Source organism: Talpa occidentalis, unplaced genomic scaffold (assembly GCF_014898055.3).
Source record: "Talpa occidentalis isolate TD23 unplaced genomic scaffold, MPIMG_talOcc4v2.1 talOcc4.5, whole genome shotgun sequence".
NCBI lineage: Eukaryota > Metazoa > Chordata > Mammalia > Eulipotyphla > Talpidae > Talpa > Talpa occidentalis.
The window spans coordinates 26,315,810-26,338,002 of NW_023604861.1; the positions used below are offsets into that span (position 1 = coordinate 26,315,810).

The following is a 22,193-nucleotide window of genomic DNA, read 5'->3' on the forward strand; positions in this document are numbered from 1 at the left end:
CCCATAATACTAAGACCTTATTTACTTTAAGAAAACTGTCCTTCTCTCATGAGAATACACTGACTTTCTCATGAGATATAGCTGACTGCATGATTTGTGATGTCACAACAGGCTGCAGAAGTGAATTTGAAACTCCAAATAACTTCTCTTAAGTCAGACATTATAAGAACTTTGAAAAAGTATATACATTTTGGAAAATAGTTTTTTCCCCTCCTTAAAACTTGTTATCCATGCAGCTATGCAGTGAATTTGTAGTTATTTTAAATAAATAAATACCTTAAAGTTTTCAGTTTTCCTTTCTGATATATTGATAGGAACGTAAAGTGTTCCTAATACCAAGGACCTCTCTGGTGGCCTAGGAGTTAAGTCTCAACAGAACCAACAGTGAAGACCCACCCTCATGCCCTGAGTTTGATCCCTGGCCAGGGAGCTAACCCACATGGCACAGCGGACCTTTCCTGTCTCGCCTGCTGCTCCCTTCAAGCAGTGTATTTTAGTCAATCATCTGTTCTGCTCCCCACTGTCTCTTGAATCTTCTCACCCCACTGTACCTCTGGGCCACACCTCAGTTTTTCTACACTTAAATAAATAAAGAAAATATTTTTTTAAAGAGCTCCTAATACCAAAATAATGAGAATCACTGACATATCAAGCTAAATATTACAGTCAAGACTCTTGAGTTTTAGAATCTATATTTAAAATGTGATTTTTATAATATGTTTTGCTCCAGAATTTTCTTTAAATAAGTACTAGTTGGTGTGGGAATGAAATAGTTTCAAAGGGGAACTTGAAATCTTAGACATGCCGAAGCAATGGGATTGTCTCAGGAGGATTGGCGGTGAAGTTGAATAAAAAGTTAGCTCCAAACTCTATTGATTTAAAAAACGATTATTATTTATTAGAAAAAATCTCAAATTTTATCTTTTCCTATTCTAATATATAAAACCTCAATCACGTGAGATATCTTTACTAGATCTTTCCTGAGTCTCACTTGTTGAAATAACATTTAGGGAGAGCAATTTCTGTGTAAGGCTTGCTAGTCAGTGGTGGATTTCAGAGTGAATATGCGCACCAATTAATAAACAAGACTGTGATATTTGTCTATCAATGCTTGTGATTTGTTTGTAATTTTTGATGGTAGCAGGGGAGATATTTATTCCCCACTTCTCCAAGTTTAATTTCCCTGGCATTAGAGCATTTTTCTACAGTTGAAGAGAAGGCACTGAAGAGAAAAGTGACAGCCATTAAAAAAAAGGTGAATACAGAAAAATTACCCCTCATAACTTTAATTCTGAGCTTTATGGTTAGAATGAACTATTGTACAACCATTGAGGTCTGTTTGGATAGCTCTTCAATGATTCTGATCCGTTGGACCTAAGTTTAGTTCAATAACCATGTATTGAGCATGTATCTTACATGTAAAAAATCCCTATCCTCATGGAGGCATTATCTTCTTTCTAAATATTTTAATTTTATTATTAAGATGACATTAATCTACACCATGTACATGATTGAGGGAAATATGTTCATAATTCCTCAGATGTCTGCAGATATTTTATTTTTATTTATTTATTTATCTGTTTGTTTGTTTGTTTTTTGTGGGACCCTCACTGGTGGCCGGGGATCGAACTGGTGCTGCAGAGGCTGTGGGCAGCCTCACAACCCAGCGCTCAACTGCTGCACCACCAGGGGAGGCCTTTGTCTACAGATATTTTAAAACACTACCAACATATAACTTTTATGCTAAAACCAAGCAAACTGTTTCCTTTGATTCCTTTGTGAGAGAAAGAGGAGAAACAGGTTTTCTTTCTTATGTTTTAATATGAGATGTTGATAACGTACTGTGTGATTTGCGAACCCAAGACTATTTTGGTTTTTAATCTGAAGAATAGCTATAATGTTTTTTTAAATATTAATTTGCACCTCTTTAGATTTCCACAGAGGACATTTCTAAAATTTATGTGTAACATAAACACTTCTTTTAGTTAATTGTAGAAGTTTAATTCTGACTATATTTACAGCCCCGTAGGTATAGTTGAAAATTTACATATTAAACAGAGTTGCTCTCTGGCATGGTTTAAGAAAATGATCTGTGTTCTTAATTATACCTTTAGCATAAACGTGTGACTATCATTTACTATAATGTAAAGAGGAAATTGATGATGATGAAGATAATGATGATGATAATATAAAACATTAATTATATCAAGGTGGCAAATTTTGTTCTTTTTTCAGTATTTGATCATTTTGTATTTTATGAGGCTGTGAGTTGAAGTGTATTTCAGTGTCATGAAAGTTTTAAACTTATAATTTCAGTCATGTCTTTTTAGGTGAGTCAAAACTTCAATATGAATGAACGCCAAGCTAATTTTTAAAACTGAATTAAGGAATTGTATAACCATGTTTATACTTTTCATAGTGATTAACTTTATTCCTAGAATAAAATACAGACTGATAGTGTACAAAATGAGTATATAATTTGACTTAGTGAAAATGAGTTGTTTGTTCATTTACTACGTGTAGCTAAGTTAAAACTTCTTATTTTTAAAAGACAGGGTATAAAAAACTGAAAAGAAATAATCTTTTTCACTATTTAAAGCTGTAAAATAATAATTGTCAATATTTTCCCATTAATATTTGTTCTTTCCTTAAGCAGTTTTAGGGATACTTAAAGCATAGTCCAAAATTAGAGTTGACAATTGCAAATACAAACCAACCAACACAGTAATAAAATCAATACTTACATTTCCCTTGAGGCCACTATTTACTGTTTGCTGCACCATTTCCTTAATGGAATGGCAGTTATGTTTGCAGAAACCTTGTAACTACCATTTTTATGTTTTAACTAAAAGCAGCTTTCTTGAAGTATGATAAAAAATACTTGAGCTATTGTTAAAAATTGTCATAACCATTTAGTAGCTAATACGAGTGCAGAGAAGGCAACCTACCTTTTTTTTTTTTCTGATAAACACTATAGACTTTCAGATGGAGCAATGTTTTTTCTAATAATGCCAATATTTCTTTTATGTCTTATGATGGACATTAACTTAATATTTAAGTATCACACTATATTTAAACAACTTGATCAGTTTAAATGAACACAATCATTTACTTGGGCACATTTTATTTTGGGATTGATTTTGACAGTGTACTCTAAAGAAATGAGTGGCGTAGCTATTTATTTTCCCCTACACATTAAAATTAGTTTTACAATGTAATTGACAAAATGATTTACAGCTCTGTTAGTTGATTTTTTTTCTTTTCTTGTTGTTATGATTAGACAGTTTTTTAATTCATTTTGTATTTCTTGTGCAGAAATTAATCAGAATTGAAATATATCTATTTCCTTAATATTGCCCATTTCTCTTTTTACTACACCTTCCATTGCCTTCAAAATAATCTAATATTAACATGGCATTTGTGTGTCATTTCTCTTAAGACATCTACATTTTTCTAGGATTCCAAAGTTAAACAAATAATTCTACATTTGATCCTGGGTTTTGTCTTAAAGATAATAGTAGCATTACAGTCATCCTAAATGGAAGGGCACCTTTTACTTCCCGTGAGGATTTGCTCATGGTCAAGCTTTGTTTTCTTTAGTCATTGTACAAACAAAACCAGAGAAGTTTTGTGAACAAATCCTGGTCCTTGAAAGAGAACATATTTTGAAACAGGATATTGAAAATCAAGTCCATTGGCCAACTCAGGTATTCTTACATGATGATGTCAGCAACTATGTTGCTTGATAAAACTGCAATTTTTCATGACAAAGAAAAATTCATATCCACATCTTTAATAAATGAAGGAGAAAAAAAGTCTTTACTAAATTCATATATTTCCATCCAAACCTTTGTAGCTTCTCTCAAACTGTAAATATTGAAAGTAAGATCAGAATGAAAGTGGTGTTGCATCAAAATTAATTGTTGAAGTTATTACTCAGGGTGTCACATGGACTCCTCGTTCAGGCTTTCACACAAAGCTTTGAAGAGCCCAACAGGACCTACCAAATATAATTGATACAGAATCTTCGCTGCACAACAGCTGCAGTGACAAGGTGCTGCAGCTTTTACTTTAATCTATCTTTCTTTCTGAGAGTTTATTATGTTTTTGAATTTATTCTTTTGTAGATCTGGGAGCTATCTTTTTTATGGAAATTAATCTTTTTAGAAGATTTGTATTCTCTTTTTTCAAACACTAATACATTCATTCAAGTACCCTATTATTCAAATCCAGCTGGCTTTTATCTGGTGATATTTACTTCAAAAAGCCAAGTTAAATGGTATCATAGATTAATTCTTAGGGCACAGGAAAGCTTTTTTAGAGAAAAACATGATTTGGTAATTACTTGAAATATCATAATAAAAATCACAGAGAATGTCAAAAATGTATTGTGTAATATGTCATAATAGGACACTTCAAAAAGTTCTTTCATTGAAAATGTGGTATTTTGAGTCTGTCATAAGTTTTCATTTCGGTCAAACATGATATTTCTCAAAAGTTTGCATTGGGTTCTAATAAACTGTTATGAATTTTAGGTTTATATTGTTCACACAAAGCAGTGAAACTTCAAAAGGGACATTATCCACTGCTATCTCTTACATAAATCAAACTGGAAATAAGACACATTTTACAATTCAATTTAAGATCCCACTGAGACAATAATGTTGCAAGCTGTGCATTTTGCAAAGTAATATAGTAATGTCTAGTTTGCATTTTTGAAAAACCAAATTAATCACACTTTATTGAATACGTTGGAGCAAACCTAAAATTCATCTATTATTAAAAACTTGTGCAACAAACACAAACTATATTTTATACATAAAGGACAAACTCATTTATTCATTAGAATAAAACACTTGGAGTTTGCATTTTGTAACTATGAAAGAAATGACATTTGCTATCAGGACTGTTTTGAATTTTTAAAAGCAGTCTATGCATAGTAAGCTTCTTGAAAATTTATTTCAGCATGTTAAATTGTACTAGGTTTTAAAGCATTCAGACAAAACTAGAATTTAACTTGAAAACTTTGGAATATGAAAGTGAAACCAAATATTACTTAAGTATATGATATTCTGTACATACATATCTCACAAAATTTATCAAGCTGAAGAAAATGAGTATCTTTTTGCATGTATATATTTTGAGTGTACAACTCTAATAGGATGTTATATAGTAGTGAAAAGAAAAATTTTGTGGCATTATTTAGAAATTACTATCTATATGACATATATGTTGTTATTTTTCAGAGATTAGTATTGAGGATGTAAAATTTGTGAATAGTGAAGAATAGTGAGAATAGTGGAAATTGTGGGATATTTATTTTACTGGTGCGTATTTTTCAATGTCATTATTGTAGAAAACATTTTGCTATCTGTTGATGTGTATAATATTCTGAATGATAACAGTTATTTGAGAACAGTATAGAACAGTAATACATACACTCCTCACAAAACAGAAATAGCAATATTAAAACACTTGCAGATTGAAATTTTTAGTAAGATATTAGAGTTAAAGTTATCATATTTCATGACCTTATTATTAAATTCTGAGTACCATTGGAATATTTCCTCTTACATTCTCCAATTATGTCACATACTTGGGTCTATATAGAATCTATGAGCTCTGACTCTACCCAGCTTTCTCTTGCTTTTCTAATACAAACTCAGTATTTTTGACTCATAATCATCAGTGTGCTGTTCCACACTATCAAGAAAGAGCAAATCTTATCTCTTTATAGAAAGCCCTCCAAACAAGATGCACATAGTTTTCCCCTCACTGGGACAAAAGTCTTCAGTGCATATATGAGAAGAACTAGATTACGAGACACTGGATTCAGATGTAGTGGAGAGTACACAGTATGTCCTCATCCAACATAATTGTTTTGTCATGTGGGGCTCTGGAAACCAATTTGTTCTTCAATCATCACCTTAGCAAACTCTAATGATAGAGAACACAAGATTATTTTTTCTGTTTTATCAATTTTCCAGTGGCGTGAAATATGAGAATCAGGATGTCTGCACTGGTCATATCAATGTCAATGTGGTGGATGACAGAACTTGGGATGATTATTCCTGATGATGAGTTCCTTCTCCTCCTTCTGACTATCTGATACATCACTTTAATCAGATCTCTCCTCTGCCTAAGATGATGACCAAACTCATCATCCTGACATCTGAGAACTTTCATAATCTGGCCCTTGACCACCTAATTCTTTCTGACTTCTGATGCTTCCTAATATGTACTTTCTCCTACAGTCAATCCAGCTCCCCAGCTGTCATCCAGATCTCCCATTCACGTTTGTCTTTGTCACATTGCACTGTCCAGGGTAATTCTCTCAACTGAGCACTCCCTGTTGTGCAGTAGAAAGGAGTTAAGACCAAGGGTCAGGCAAATCAATGTGTTCTAAGTTCAGCCCTTTTCCTAAAGAGTTATAGAAGCATTTTTCCTAAAGAGTTATGGAAGCCCGTTTGCTAAAGAGTTCCTCAAGCATTTCATTTTATCATTCTGAACCTCAGTTTCCTCTGCTGTAAAATGAGAGGATTTGGTTCTTGATAGTGTCATCTTCTCAATGAAATCTTCCCAATATATGCTCCCAACACACATGCTTATATGAACACACGTACTTTTTGTGCATGCAAAATTTTTCTTTTGTTCTTCTATTATTGGTGTCTTCTTTAACATACAATATCGCCCACCACCCAATTAGAGCATAAACTACATGAGGATATAGATTTCTGTCTGCTTTGTTCACTGCTTTACCACTAGTGTTTTCAATGCCTGGCTCACGATATGTTTGATATATGTTAAAAGAGAATGAATAAATAATTTCTGTGTCTGTTTTGTACTATAACATTCTGTGATTCAAATATACAAAAAATTTAAAGTGTATATTGTGTAGTGATGTTTAAATGTAATTTCATGCTCTTTGGCCCATGCACTCTAACATTATAGCATTCTTGCCATCTGGTTTTCTTTATAGGTTTTATCATGATATTTTAAAAGTATTTGTGTTTCCTGTTCTACTTCCACTTTTTTATTCGATAAAACTGCTTCATAACTTAGTAATTTTCTGATTTCTTCCATTTTCCTCTTTAGATCTTCAATATCCTGTATTAACTTGACTTTTGGATAAATATGAATATGAACTCATAAAGCCATAATTTAGGAACATATTAATGTTAACCTACGTAAATGCATGTAATGGGGAATAGTTTCAAATTTAATTTTCCCAGTCACTAGAGATTTCACACATTTAAAATGTGTATCTTCTATTCTTAAACTAAATGTTTTTGTAAATTTGTTGAATTTATAATAGATAACAATATGTAAAATACAAAAAACAGACTTTTAAGTATTTGTATATGTATATTAGTCATTAAGAAACAAATTGTTAAAGTTTTATTCATCGGTGTGAAAATTGTTCAAATATAAATAATTTTCAAAACAAACTCAAGATTTTTTTGTGTGAAAACAGCTTTTTGAAGGATGCCCATGAAGCAAAATTTCAAAATTTCTCAGAGGAGAAATGGTTTCAGTACAGATCACTTAATTAAAGGTAGTTCTTGAATTATTTGTTTTGAAAAATCATGTTTTAGTTTACTAGAGGGTCTTAGTTACTTAATATATATTTTTAATTTTTGTTTACAATGTTTATATATGATTTTTGGTATAAATTAACAACAACATTAAACAAAGTGTATATACCAGGTGTTAGATCTGGTATATCTGAATGATAGCATCATGTTCTATTCACTGTGCTTCTTCTAATATTCCCTGTGTAATGATGTGAGAAAATATGTGCAGTAGAACAGACAAGTAGAAATGGTGAGAATTTTTAATATTGGAGGAGCTATTGAAATTATTCAATGCAGATTTTTTTGTGCTCACAAGGGGGAATAACAGATCACATTTTTTTTATATTTTTCACAATTAGATATTTATTTAATTGCACAATCATTAAGATCTTTTACCTAGAAGATGATTATTTAGAATTCACTTTACATTGAAAATGTTTAAAGTATAATAACTATATTACAAATAAAGACAATATGAAAAGATATTTGTATAAATTTAGGATTTTACGAAATCCTGTTTCTCTATTTTAGCACTTTAGAAAAGAAGCCATTTCAGCATTTATTTTTAATTTTTCAACAAGGCACATGAGTTTCTAATATTGATGTTTGAAAAAATGTTGGAGAAAAGAAAAATAGTGACTATGACAAATTTGGCTAAATACCAGCCTGATTTATTTTTTCAAATGCATGCAAAACTTGTTTAGCACCTAATTTAGACACTAAAACATTGTGAGATCCCAGATGCATATTTTTCACGTTCTTTATTACATTATATTCTTCATTAGTCATATTTTAGTTTTAATGACTACATTGTATAATTTTCAAATAAAAAAAAACAAACAAGGATGCCTAAATTTGACTTTATATTGATCTAAATGTGTTGATATTATCAGAAAACCTTCATTTCAAAATCTCATTTCAGAAGTTTCTAAACTTTTTTCTTATTTAAATTCACATTGTCATACCAATATGAAAAATATTGTTTCCATTTATTCTTGGATTAAAGATTCCTGAGTCAGAGTTAAAAGTAGAATCAAAATTATCCATATTGCTACTAACCTTCCTAAGTAATTTTTTCACTGCCAGCAAACAAAATATTAGTATAATTTTGACCTTGATAATAGCCCCCCAAGTTTGCACATGAAAAACTGATGAAAAGTATTTTATATAGCATGTCTTCACTACATATAATAAATGCTATGACGAGAATCATTTGACTTCATATAAACAGTAGCTTTCAACAGATCTGCCATCTGCATGTAATCTACTGCTATAATATGATTTTCAATGGTTCTTTAAAAGGGCTCAGTTTTTCGTGATATGAAGTCCTGTGATTTTAAAACTGCCTCCACTGTAATGTTTTTAAGGGGGACCTTGTAATTACAGGATATTATAAATATCACATTACATGTTGGACTGACAGTACCTTTTCAAACTCTGTTTAGTTGTGTCTATTTGTATTTTTTGGTCCCTTTAGATTGTCTGCTTAACTAGTTAACTCTTTAAATCCAATCATAATGTCCTATATTCATTAAGTTAGTATTCATTTAAGACCCAGAATCTGTATGGCATTTGTGTTGATCATCTTACTGAAAAAAATATTTTAGCTTAGAAATAAATGGAGACATTTGAATATTATAAAAATACATTCACAAACTTTTGTGCTTAAGAATTTATTGTAGGAGTCATATATCAATATTTGCATATTTCTATTCAATTAGTAGGGTTAAAAAAGTCATCTTGCCTGGTTTATTTGGGACTTAATCTGTGGCCTACAGTGGAAATACACTTTTAGGAGTGTAGTGCCAGGAAGGCACGGAGCTGGTTCTCTATGACCACAGCAGATGCGTAAAGGAGAGTCCCGGAACCCTCAGTGGCCTTTTTAGGTGTTTTATTGGGATTCTACCAGGTACACCCCAGGTAGGAGGTTGAGGGGGCTGAGTGGGGGGGGCTCCGGAGGCTGGCACACCTCCCAGCCTCTAGCGAATCTTCACTCTTCTGGGCTCTCTGGCACTCTCTCTCTCCTGCCTCTGCTTCTTTTGGCAATATAAATACTGCAGCCATGGCCCACAGAAGTAAACAATACAACTAGATATAACAATGTAACAAAGTGCAGGTGCCTGTCATCACGCCTGCGATCCTAATTGCAGGAAGGCAGAAAAGCCTGAAAATCATTTACCCTACAAGGAGAAGTACCTTATTCATTCTATATCTCATTAAAGCATTACAGCTTTGTTTCTCACCTACAAATCTAAGACATACAAGTCTTCCTCAGTGGCAGTCTGATTTTTTTTTTTTATTTTCAAGTTTCAGTTTCATATTTCTAATAACTGTTAGAAATGTCTATTGAATTGTTCTTGAAACATGCCATATTCAGCAAGACTAAAACTGGATTTTTATTCATGGTATACCTGATCTTCCTCATGAACCTCATTAAAAGCTTGGACTGTGATTTTAGAATCCCATGACTCAAATTGTGGGGTTTGTATTAAAATTAACCTTTATAAATCTAATGTTATCTGAAGAGGGATGTGGGGGGTGTTGGGAGCAAAGAGGAGATGGGGGTCTAATAGAGGATTACTGAGGCTTTGGTGGGGGGTGAATTGGAGAGCTGTAATTCCATAAGACATATACTGTGATGTAAATCAATGCTACCTCAATAAATAAATATAACTTAGAAATAACTTTATGCCACTAATATGGATCTATTTCAATGTCTCCAAAGATTCACTGAGATATATATATATATCATAAGCTTAACACAATGTCCATTACATTGGCGGTAGATAATAACTATTAGATATTACTATCATCATCTTTATTGCCTAATTAATGATGATCACATAACTTTTTGTTAATACATTCAACTCATCTTTTATATTTCACACTCTTTTTTGTAATTTTATTTTTTATTGACATATCATAATTTTATATTCTTGTTTTTTCACAATCTAGGATTACTCCCCTCAAGTGTGGTTAACATAGTTTTACCACTCCAAAGTACCCATAGTCTTCTACCATAGTCCATTTTCCTTTTCTTGCTCCCTGTCTTGTCCCCTCCCACTCTTCTTCTTTGTTCCTGGGTACGTTAGATAAAAGGTGAGCTTTCAAGGATAGGTGTTGAAGTTCATCTTTGTCTGATCCTTTGGTTTCTGTACATTCCTCATGTAAGTGAAACTATCTGTATTTATCTTTTTCCTCTGGCTTACTTCACACAGGATAATCCCTTCCAGTTCCATCTATGTTGCCACAAATGACTTGATTACTGAGTAGTATTCCATTGTGTGTATGTACATATATATATATATATATATATATATATATATATATATATATATCTCCACATCTTCTTGATCTACTTATTCGTTCTGGGACATTTAGATTATTTCCATATCTTGGCTATTGTAAATAGTGCTGCTATAAACATGAGTGCAGTTTTCCTCTCTAGTTATTGTTTTTGTGTTCTTTGGGTAGATACATTGGAGTGGAATTGTTGGGTCATATGGTAGAACCATTTTTATTCTATTAAGAAATCTCCACACTTCTTTCCATAGAGGCTGGACCCATCTAAATTCCCAATAATGTGTGAGGGTTCCTCTCTCTTCACACTCACCAGCATATGTTGTTTCTAGTGTTTTTGATAGGGGCCATTATCACAAGTGTGAAATGATATCTCAATGTGGTTTTGATTTGCATCTCTGTGATGACAAATGATGAACAATTTTTTCATGTACATGTTACCCATCTGCATGTCTTCTTTAAAGTGCCTATTCAGTTCTTCTGCCCATTTTTTTGATTGGGTTGTTTGCTTTTGTTGAATTGGACTCATACTATTTTATACTCTTTGGCGATCTTTGATATCAGTCCCTCAGATATATGTTTTGCAAATAATCTCCCCCATTTAGTGGAATGTATCTTTGTTTAAGTACTACCTCTTTTGGTGTACAGAAGCTTTTTAGAATGATGTAGTCCCAGTTGTTTATTTTCTTTTCTTCTTTTTTAAAGATTTATTTTTATTTATTTACTTATTTATACAAGCACTGGGTACAGTCAGAAGCGCGGGAGGGCGAGAGAATTCACCAGAGCCAGAGCGGGGAGCAGAGCAGGCAGAATTGGTTTCCTTGCTGCTGGAGATGTGTCTGCAAAGAAGGTTCTCAAGTTTATGTCATGGAGAGTTTTGCCTGTGTTTTCTTCTCTATTTTATGATTTTAGTTCTTACATCCAACTCTTTTATACACTTTGAGTTGACTTTCATGTATGGTGTGAAATAGTGGTCATTTCATTCTTTTGCTTGTGACAGTCCAGGTTTTCTAACACCATTTATTGAACAGGTTTTTCTTGTTCCAGTGTATATATTTAACTTCTTTTTGTAGATTGTCCTTAATTGCATGGTTTTATTTCTAGGCTCTCAAATCTATTCCATTGGCCAATGTCTCCATTACAGTATCATGCTGTTTTAATTATTATGGTTTTGTAGTATAGTTTGAAGTCTGGAAGTATGATATCTTCCTTTATCCCTTTTTCAGTCAGAAGGGGTTGGCTATTTGATTTTTTTATAGTTCTATATGAATCAGTAATACTTGTTCTATTTCTTTGAAAAATGACAATGGGATTTTATTGGGATTACAATGAATCTGTAAATTGCTTTGGATAGGATGGCTATTGTGACAACATTGGTTCTTCCTACCCATATCTTCCATTTCTTTGTGTCATTGTCTATATCTTTTAACAATGTTGTATAGTTTTCCTTTTATATGTTCTTCACCTCCTTTGTTAAGTTTATTACCAGGTATTTATATTTTGATGAGTTTGTTAATTGGGTGATTTCTTAATTTCCTGGAACACTTTAACTCTACTTCCAGTGAATGGGAAGGCTAGGAGGCTACTGGGTACAGGGACCAATTTCTGGGACCTCACCCTGCCCCATGGCAGCAGCCCTGGGCTTGTTAGTGGTGGATGGCATCTTTTGCTGTCTTCATTTCTATTTTTTTCAAATGATTACCTAGTACTATTAGGTTTATTTCAAAATGTCAAACATATTTCCTATTTCATCTTTTCTGTCTTTCATTGCAGAAAAATAATAAAAAGCGCATGCATATATACTATATTGTATAACTTTCATGATAGTATGAGCTGCTCAAGCTGCTCAAAGACTATATAGATTATCATCTTGGAAGGCCATGCTGAAGTTCATGACATATGACTATATGTATTGGTATAACTGTTAGTATTAGTAGTTAATAATAGTATAGTTAGATCCCAGCTCTCAACTTAAGATCTAAGTGAGATTTAGTTCTGCATTGTGAAATGTTAGACATATTATGATGCACATAGACCTGATCTTTCAAGGTTTACATTAAGACTAGAAATTTTTTTTTTTTTCTAAGTAGCAGTGGGAAACAACTGTATTCCTCTAAGCAGGGAAGTGAACATGTAAGACCTGTATTTAAAAGTAATGATGGTTCTTGAATCTGATTATAGCAAGAGGTATAGAAACAGACAGAGTAAAGATAAATTACATAGAGGAAATCAACAAGACGTACAAAGAAATTGGATGTTGGTGGCATAGTGAAAGAGGAAGAGATAAAGGTGATGCCTAAGTTTCTGGTTTATGCAACTAGCTGATGATGCCAGTATTTGACGTTAACTAGGTTTGGGAAGAAGGTAATTTAACACTTAGATACTTAGATATGAAAAATATCCAGATAATTCCCATGAGCATGTTATCCTAATGTGAGAATTTTATGCTTTTTGGACAATTCAATAGTAATTTTGTGATATCACTTGTGACTCAAGTGATATTTTTCAATTTCAACATAAATAATTTAAAACTGACAACATTGTATACAATAGTGGAAATTAAAACTGATTTTAACTGACCATAAACAACACTTACACATGGACATAAAATTGTTAGCTTTATGTATACCCTGACATTGATTACTAACAGTATAAAAAGTATATTAACTTGAAATTTTACTAGATGTAATAGTAAATCTATAGGGAAATTATAATATCCTTAGAGAGGAGAATTTCTAGTTCATTTGTTTGCCTAATGGAAAAATAATTTGATGAGTTAAAGTGGGAAAAGGTAGAAATTCATTGACATTGGCAATAAGAAAGGTTAAATGATGCAATTAAATTAACATGGATACAGTATAGCAAACTCCTTTATTTTGAGGAATTTTGTGGCTATATTTTATACTGGAAAGTTTAAATATGTCCCCAGCAATGGAAACTAACCAATTTGTTGCAATATTATTTCTGTTAAATAGAAATATTTGGCTCTTGCTTATAAGTATAGGCCATAACAACAGAAAAACTAAATATTTAGTCAATGCAAATTAATCTGGCAGCTATTTCCCCCTTATGTTGTATCTTATGTAACTTTTATCCAATCTGCATTTGCTTGTTTTGTTTTGGGGATCTATTTTACCTGGTTAACACTTAGAACATGGTGTTAATGAGTCCAAAGAAAACAACAGCATCAAAAAGCAAAGTGTTTTCTGATATAATTATCTCTGTTTTCTTCACACATAATAGTTAACCTTTTATCTTTATAGTAATAGCCCTCTTTCTTTTATTTTACATTGCCTCCAAACTTTCATAAATTTGGTATAAAATAATGGAAAGTACATAAAGTATTGCATTCTGCATATAATAGGTAAGTCTAATAATTTCGTAAGTTCAAATATCAAGGCTATTTCAAATTGAAACTATTGTCTATCCTACCTTTTCTAATGTGTTCCAGCACTCCAGGATTCCTCAAAGAGTTTAAGGATAGTTGATTTTTAGTGATGTGTGTCTGTTTTTAAAGTATCTTTTTATATATTCCACGTGACATGGGTGACTTGAACTTCAGCTCTGATTTTACAAACTGTTTCTGCTGCTTTCTAGTTCAACTATCATTAGCTATGGTAAAGAATATTCAAGCAAATTAAATTTTTGGTTTCCAGTACTTTTTGTGTGCCACTTTGTGCAGTGAGGGCCATTAGTTAAAGATGTAATTTTCAACTGTATAGTGTAGTACAGAGGACAATAAAAATACCTCAAGTAGGAGAAGAAATTTGGCTCTTATTATATGTCTAATGCAATTAAATTAGCATGGATACAATATAGCCAACTCCTTTATTTTGAAGAATTTTGTACAAGGATACAAGTAATGCCAGTATTGTATTACCACTTTAACTTATAAGATAAATCAAAACAGATCTGCGTTCAAAAGGAAATATGACAGGTAAAATAGAAACCCCTTTGTATGGTTAGAGTTTCTAATTCCTTTTTTTAAATATATATACTTTTATTTTTTATTTTTATTGTTTTTAAGATTTATTTATTTATTTATACAAGCACTGGGCACAGTCAGAAGCGCGGGAGGGTGAGAGAATTCACCAGAGCCAGAGCAGGGAGCAGAGCAGGCAGACAGACAAAATACACTGCTGAGGGGAGCAACAGGCGGCAGGAAAGGTCTGCGCGCCATGTGGGACCCTCCTCTGGTGGCCGGGGAGCAGCCGGGGATCGAACCCCGGCGCTGCAGAGGCTGTGGGCAGCCTCGCAACCCAGTGCTCAACCGCTGCGCCACCGGGGAGGCCCTCTAATTCCTTTTTAACACACATAATGCTGTTAAGGTTTAGTTATTGACAGTTTATTAAAACAAGTCTAATAATTTCTGGGGAAGTAACAATTTCTTAAATGACATTACTGGGAGTGAGGAAGTTAAACTTCATGACAATGCTATTCTTTCTAAGAAAAAAAAATTGATATCAGAAGAAAAATTAAACAGGATTAATTACATGATAACCAACCAATTCTGTTTTTCCTCAGCATTTCCAAATCAAACATGACAAGTAGGAAAATGTAAATTATAGAGTTTGGAAATTATATGATTTTGTAATACCGTTTAAGAGAGATTTGTGGTGTTTTATTTGCTAAAATACTATACTTAAATTGAGACATATTTAATTGTGCTCCTAATTAATTGTACACCTAAAATATCGCTTCTTCCTCTTTTTAAAATAATTTGAAGAAGTTGCACCAAAATGCCAGAGGATTTCAGTGTTTAGATATGCTGAGCTCAGATCATTGTCCAAAGACCTCAAGATTTCAATGAGGGGATTGTTTCTCCTACTTATGTAAGATGCTAGTTTTCCTTCTGATACTTCATATATAATTTTTAGAGTTATGTTAATCCTCTAAAAGATAATAATGTGTTTATTCTTACCTACCCCTGAAATAACAACTGAGAGTCTGTAGCACCTGTGACTAGTATTTACTTTTTTTACTTAGCAGCCTCGTTTCCATTGTTAAGATGGAGCTGACATCCATCTAAGTGGTCTCCAATGGTATGGAGTAAATGCTCACTCTTGCCATCATTTTCATTGTAAACAAATCTTGACAATGTCAGGTTCCCGTCACAGTCTATCAGTGTCACTCACTAAGCAGTGGTGTGACCGTTAGTCCCTTTGAGATTTGCCTTCTTTATCAGGGTCAGCCTGTGGGAAAATATGAACAAATAGTTACATGTCACCAAGGTATAAAGGATAAGAATATGTAAATGTACTTTTACTATTTCCATGTGTGGTAATTTAAAAGACATTTATTTTTTACAGATTAACTTTGTTTGATTATTTTATATGCATTTTATTTAATAGCCATAAAAATAGCATATTTTTCTCTTTTGAACCTATATCTTAGTAGATATATTTTGGATTTAATAACAAGTGTGATTATTTGGACAATAACTATAATTGATGCCATTCATATATATATAGATATGATTAATTTTTTGATTAACTATAGATAGAAACAATATAAATATCCTTCACCAAGACATTTCCCATTTCCTACCCTACTTAAAAATTGTGTTGCAACAACTGAAGTGATTTTTATTTTACTAGTGATCATCTTTACATCAAATACTTTAAAGATATTTTATTTATGGTAATATTTTTTTCTTTAAACTTCTGTCTTACTTTGCAACTTAAAACTTTTGTTGATTTGTAAAAAAAAATCATTTCCAAATGTTGAGCATTTGTATTTATTTCACTTTACTCACAAGAATACTTACTAAAATATGATTTATAATATAGGCATAGTTGTTCCTACTGAACATGATTATGTAGCAGAATATTAAACAGAATTTTTTCTGTGCACCCACAGAAGAGCAAAAAGAACCAGGAAGTCTTCATATTGAAGAAAGTTTAAAAAAATAGTATTTATTAATAGCAGCTGAGTCAGTTGGCTATCTTAACTGTCACTCCAGACTCTATAAGCATCCTCCTTCTCCACCGACAACAGAGGGTGACCTCGGAGGAAGGGAGTCTGAAGAAATCATTGGAGTGAAAGACACCACCAATGGGAAGGACTGTAGTTTAGTAATTTTTTTCTTGAGAGTTCTTCCTCACCACCAAGAAAAGGGAAGAACTTTCAAAAAAAAAATTGCTCATATTATAAATGTCTCTACCTCATTTTATAGCTGAGTTTCTGTTTTGGTGTAAACTGCTGATTTGTTTTCTATACATATATGAGCAGGAGGATAAAGAAATGAGAAAAGATGATAAGAGAGAGTGGACGTGATCAGAATAAGATATTCCAAACCAGAAGAAGGACTTTAGTATCAGGAAATAATGGTGGTTTGGGGAGATTAGAAGAACAGGGAAACTGAGGAATATTTTCATTGTCAGAGATTTGTGCAGTTAGGGGGTTTCCCTAGAAAGCCTCCTCACCCCTTATCAGGAAGTAGCATTTAGATACCTGCCATAATGAAGATGTTAATGACCAGTAGGCATAACCATCACAGTGACAGTGCTCGGAGGACTGAGCCAGAACTGATAAAAGGGACCTTTATCTTACTATGCAGGGGAAGGCAGGAGGAGGACACAATGGAAAGATAACCAGGTTCTTCAATTTCCAGGTACCTGGGCCAAGGACTGGTCATTGCTAATGGGAATGGGGAAACAGACAAATGTTAACAAGTGTGCATATTTTATATTTAAAATTTTTGCAAGGTTATTTAGGGCCAGGAACATAAACTTTGACAGGGCATGTGTGGAATAAATAGAGAAAAAGCACATACACTTTATATTTGTAACATATCAGTTCTGACTTTTTGATAATCTGGTTACCTTAGAAGGGATGGCTTTCAAAATGTAAAGGTTTCTTTCCAAATTAGTATATTTCTGTGTTAAAACTGATCCATCATAAAATATAAAATGGATATGAGCAAAGGAATATAGTCTCAGTTTAAGAAAAAGACTGAAATGTAGTGCATCCACTGTTTGCTTTTTAAGAATCTGTGGTTATGTCTTACGTGTTTCAACTTCTTCCTAAAGAATATGTTCCTTGAGGATACCAGACTATATCAACTTCGTCTTTATATTCCATTGTAAAGTCAGGGAACAGCATGAATCACAAGAGTGAAAAAGGAGAAATGAGTTAGTTTCTGTCTTTCTAACCCCACTTACTAAAGATAAAAATGTTCTTATACATTGAATCTTAATTTTCACAATCATAATTGTTGAACTTAGTATTAACTGCATGTATGTGTGTGTGTGTGTATACACACACACACACACACACACGGGCTGATATCTCTAAATATATTGGCCTAAATGAAAGCACTTAAAATTACACATTTATTAAATGTAAGCATGCCTTGTTCTGAAGTGGCCTATTTTCAATTCTTATTTATTCATGCTAATAGAGGAGAAAGATGTTATAAATAATGCAAAAATCACTTACAGCTGACTTGGTTATATATTGTATATTTGTCATCAGACTTAGTTTCTTGATTGTTTGCTCTATTTATTACCCAAATGAAGTAACATCATGAGTATTTAACAAATTATGATTGGTGGAGTTGGCTGAGAGCATTTTATATGTAGTGGGAAAATCCAATCTAATGTTATAAACTTACTATGGAAAATTCACAAGTGAATGATTGATTTTTACCCTCTACAAGGGCTTGATACCTTGTGATGCAAAAGAGATGTGAAAGTAGATATTATGTTTTTTAAAATCTGTTTTCAAAATGGTTAAATCAAAAATTTACCTTAATATTTTATACCTTGATAATGTGAAAAATAGAGTTATAGTGTTTCTCTATGATATGAGAGTATAATTAAATATATGTGGAAATATATTTTCCCATGTATTAACTCACAATAAAATAAGAAAGTAATCCAAATGAAGAGAAAATGGAAAGTAAAGGATAGGTGTAAACAAATTAAACTGAATCCAAAATAAAATGTGAATATTTTTCTCTATTCCACATATTCTACAATATGCAGCCTACTATGAAAATGTAACTCGAGCATTTGTTTTGTATTTTAAATAAAATAGGACATATAGAGAAAATTCTCTATTATTTGTAAATTTACAATGGCATTCCCACATCTAAATGACAGTTATTCCATGTAATTTCTGTATCTAATGAATTAGTGATTATGTTTCAATTCTTGTTTTACTTAATGACATAAAAATTAATATGTGTTGAAAGGATTTTGCACATATTTTGATAAAGACACTATAAAATGAGGGCTGTTTAAAATATTTTACAACTGAATGTTCTTTTAACATCATCTGTTTTAAAAATTCATTTATTCATAGTTATTGCATGTCTGACTAGGACCTTAGTATAAATGTCAAAAAAGTCTTGAGAAGAGAAATAATGTGTGTAGATTTGTAACTATGAGTGAATTTTTATGTCAGTGCAGAAGTAGTGGAGAAATTTGTTTTATGTGACTCATTTCTGTATAAAGATATAAACTTTTTTTTAAGCCAAAAGCTGTCATGGTTTCTTGTAAAATAATAAAGATATCCATTTTAATTGATTCTTTTCATTGTTTAATAAAATTGCTTTGTTTGACTGCTGAAGAATTTGAATTGAGTTTTCATTACCCACTTCTGAACAATTTGCTCTAAGATCCAGACAGTATTGAGCTAATGAGTTTGAATTTATATTGAACCTTAACTGTCTTCATGAAGTAAATGGGAAAAAATCATGGCAGTCACTAAGTATTCTTCATTAAAAACTATGTCATAGAGATTTTACAATGAGACTTAATAGAGCTAGAGCATTTAAATGGCAGTTTTACCAATTTTGCAGTTTCTAAGCAAATTATATGAAAATATGATTTCTTTTCCTTTTTTAAAGAAATCAAACTCATAGCCAGGATATTACATTTTTTTTTCAAGTGGATGGTTTGTATATTCAACAAAATCAGTTAAGGAATAAAATACTGTTAAATTAGTTTAATTTGAGGACATATCTACATTTAAATTATTTATAAACCCCATGTAACATGTATCCTTAAAGTGTTCTAAGAGCTATTTAAATCTAACAAATAGCAATCAACTTTGAAACCCAACCCCACAAATGTGCTATGTTGACCTTAGAACGGATAATACCACAATCATAAATTTGTTTCTCTGTGGTTAAAAGCACACAAATCTTTGACATACACATGTTTAATTTATTGCTTTGATATGATTATCTTTTATAAAGTAACTTTTTGAGTTATCCCTACTATGTCTAACTTGGGCATTTAATGATTCCATGTTTAGAATTTATTGTGGAATTAAGTTAACTTTGAATGGTCTTGGGATAGCACTTTATAAAGAATAATTTTGCATTTTTTTCTGTCACTTTGCCTAAGTTCCAAGAAGTAATTATTCATTCTCTAGATCTAGAACAGAGTCCATTTTATATTGTTGGTAAATCAAAAAGGATTAGACTCCGCAAGTAAGCTTAATGTTGTATGAATGCTTTTGTTTATTTTTTTAAATGAGAATCTATCTAGAAATAGAAAAACAAAAAGAATATGTGGTTTAGGGGAAATTTACTTATTTGAACTTTTTTCCCAAGAATTATTTAGCCAATCTCCAAATGTAATATGCTTTCAAAACCTCATTTCAAAATAGTCATTAGAAGATTTGGAATAATATTGTATCCAAATAATTTATATTCATTCCCCACAGGAAGCAGTGATGGTTCTTGGGATAAAGAAAAACTGTACTCTTACCCACCCCAGGGATCTCAGGCTTCTGTTACCCACCCCCGCATGCCTGGAGCGCATAACCTTCCACTTAGTCATCCTCTCCACCATCTTCAGCAGAGTCACCTTCTGCCAAATGGTACGATGGCATTTTTTAGCACTAAAATTGGTAGTTTCAAAGAAAAAAAATTGTCTAATTGCTGGATAGCAAAATATAGGGCATAATAAAGAGATATTACTACCTTTAGATAACTAATCATGATAAGTTACAGAAAACCCTACTATTTTAGATAAGATTTAGACTGATCAGAAAGTAATATAGCAAAGGATTGACCATTTGCATTAAACACATGAAGAGTAATAATATGATAAAACATGGCACAAATTAATTAGCTTTAAACCTAATTTCCTTGAGTGGGGAGTGGCTATTGTTGCTTACAAAGAGAATTATTTTTCCTTTGTGATTATTAGAACATTTTTGAGTGCTTCAGTTTTCAATTTTCAGTGATTTATGTCTTAATCATTTTAGTAAATTAATTATACTATGTTTCATGGTTTTATTTGAACAACACAATGATGATATATATTTTTTTTTTCCAGGACTGGAACTTCCTTTTATGATGATGCCCCACCCTCTAATTCCTGTCAGCCTACCTCCAGCATCTGTCACCATGGCAATGAGCCAGATGAACCATCTCAGCACCATTGCAAATATGGCAGCAGCAGCACAAGTTCAGAGTCCCCCTTCCAGAGTTGAGACATCTGTTATTAAGGTAATTGTGTTCTCACACAATGGTTTTGATTTAAGCCAAACATCATCACGACCACCATTTCTCAATCTAGTTGTTGTACTCAATAGGTAATTTGAACCCCCCCAAATTAAGAAATAGTAAATAGATTATAAGAATAATCACAATAACTATGACTAAAATATTTAGGAAGACTAAGCCAATTTTAGGGTCTTTATTACATCAATTAAGATGTCACATTCCTGATTCTATTCTATATATAAAAGGGGGTGTTCATGAAAAACCAAATAAAATAGAAATTGAGTTTTTTTTATAAATTCAAAAACCTCTGCAAGAGGTTTTAAGTTGAACCTCTAGAAGGTAGCATTATTTATACAAATATCACATATGTATATATATATATATATATACACACACACACACAATTTTTCTCTCTGCATATATGTGTGCATGTGAATATCTGTATACTTTTAAATATGTGCATGTATACATATATACTTTTATTCATATTATTTATAATTTGTTTAAATCAAAGTACTTAAAATATATTTTTGGAATAGGTTATTAAATTTTAACTAAGTAAAAGTTACTGTATGAGACATTAGAATTGTTACCTTGTTCCTCAGAATATTTTATTGTATATATATAATATATATATATTATATATAAAAAAATTAGGGGATACTCTGGATCATGTTTTCCAGAAAAGGACCAATTACAGCCAATTACAACTCTCAGTAATTGTTTTTGGGAATGCAAAATGGTATAGCCATTTTTGAAGAATTTGGTGGTTTCTAATAAAATTACAAATGATATATTTATCTAACTTATTGATTTATACAAATGTTTGCACTTAGATAATGATAACAGCTTTT

General features: G+C 32.0%; 1 protein-coding gene across 1 annotated transcript in view; it reads left to right on the plus strand.

The window, feature by feature from the left end:
* Positions 1–22,193, plus strand: part of DACH1 (dachshund family transcription factor 1) — a 411,464-nt gene that overhangs the window by 257,259 nt on the left and 132,012 nt on the right. Inside the window, 2 exon segments of the mRNA XM_054701972.1 lie at positions 20,553–20,708; positions 21,170–21,342. Coding sequence (XP_054557947.1) covers positions 20,553–20,708; positions 21,170–21,342 — 329 coding nt within the window.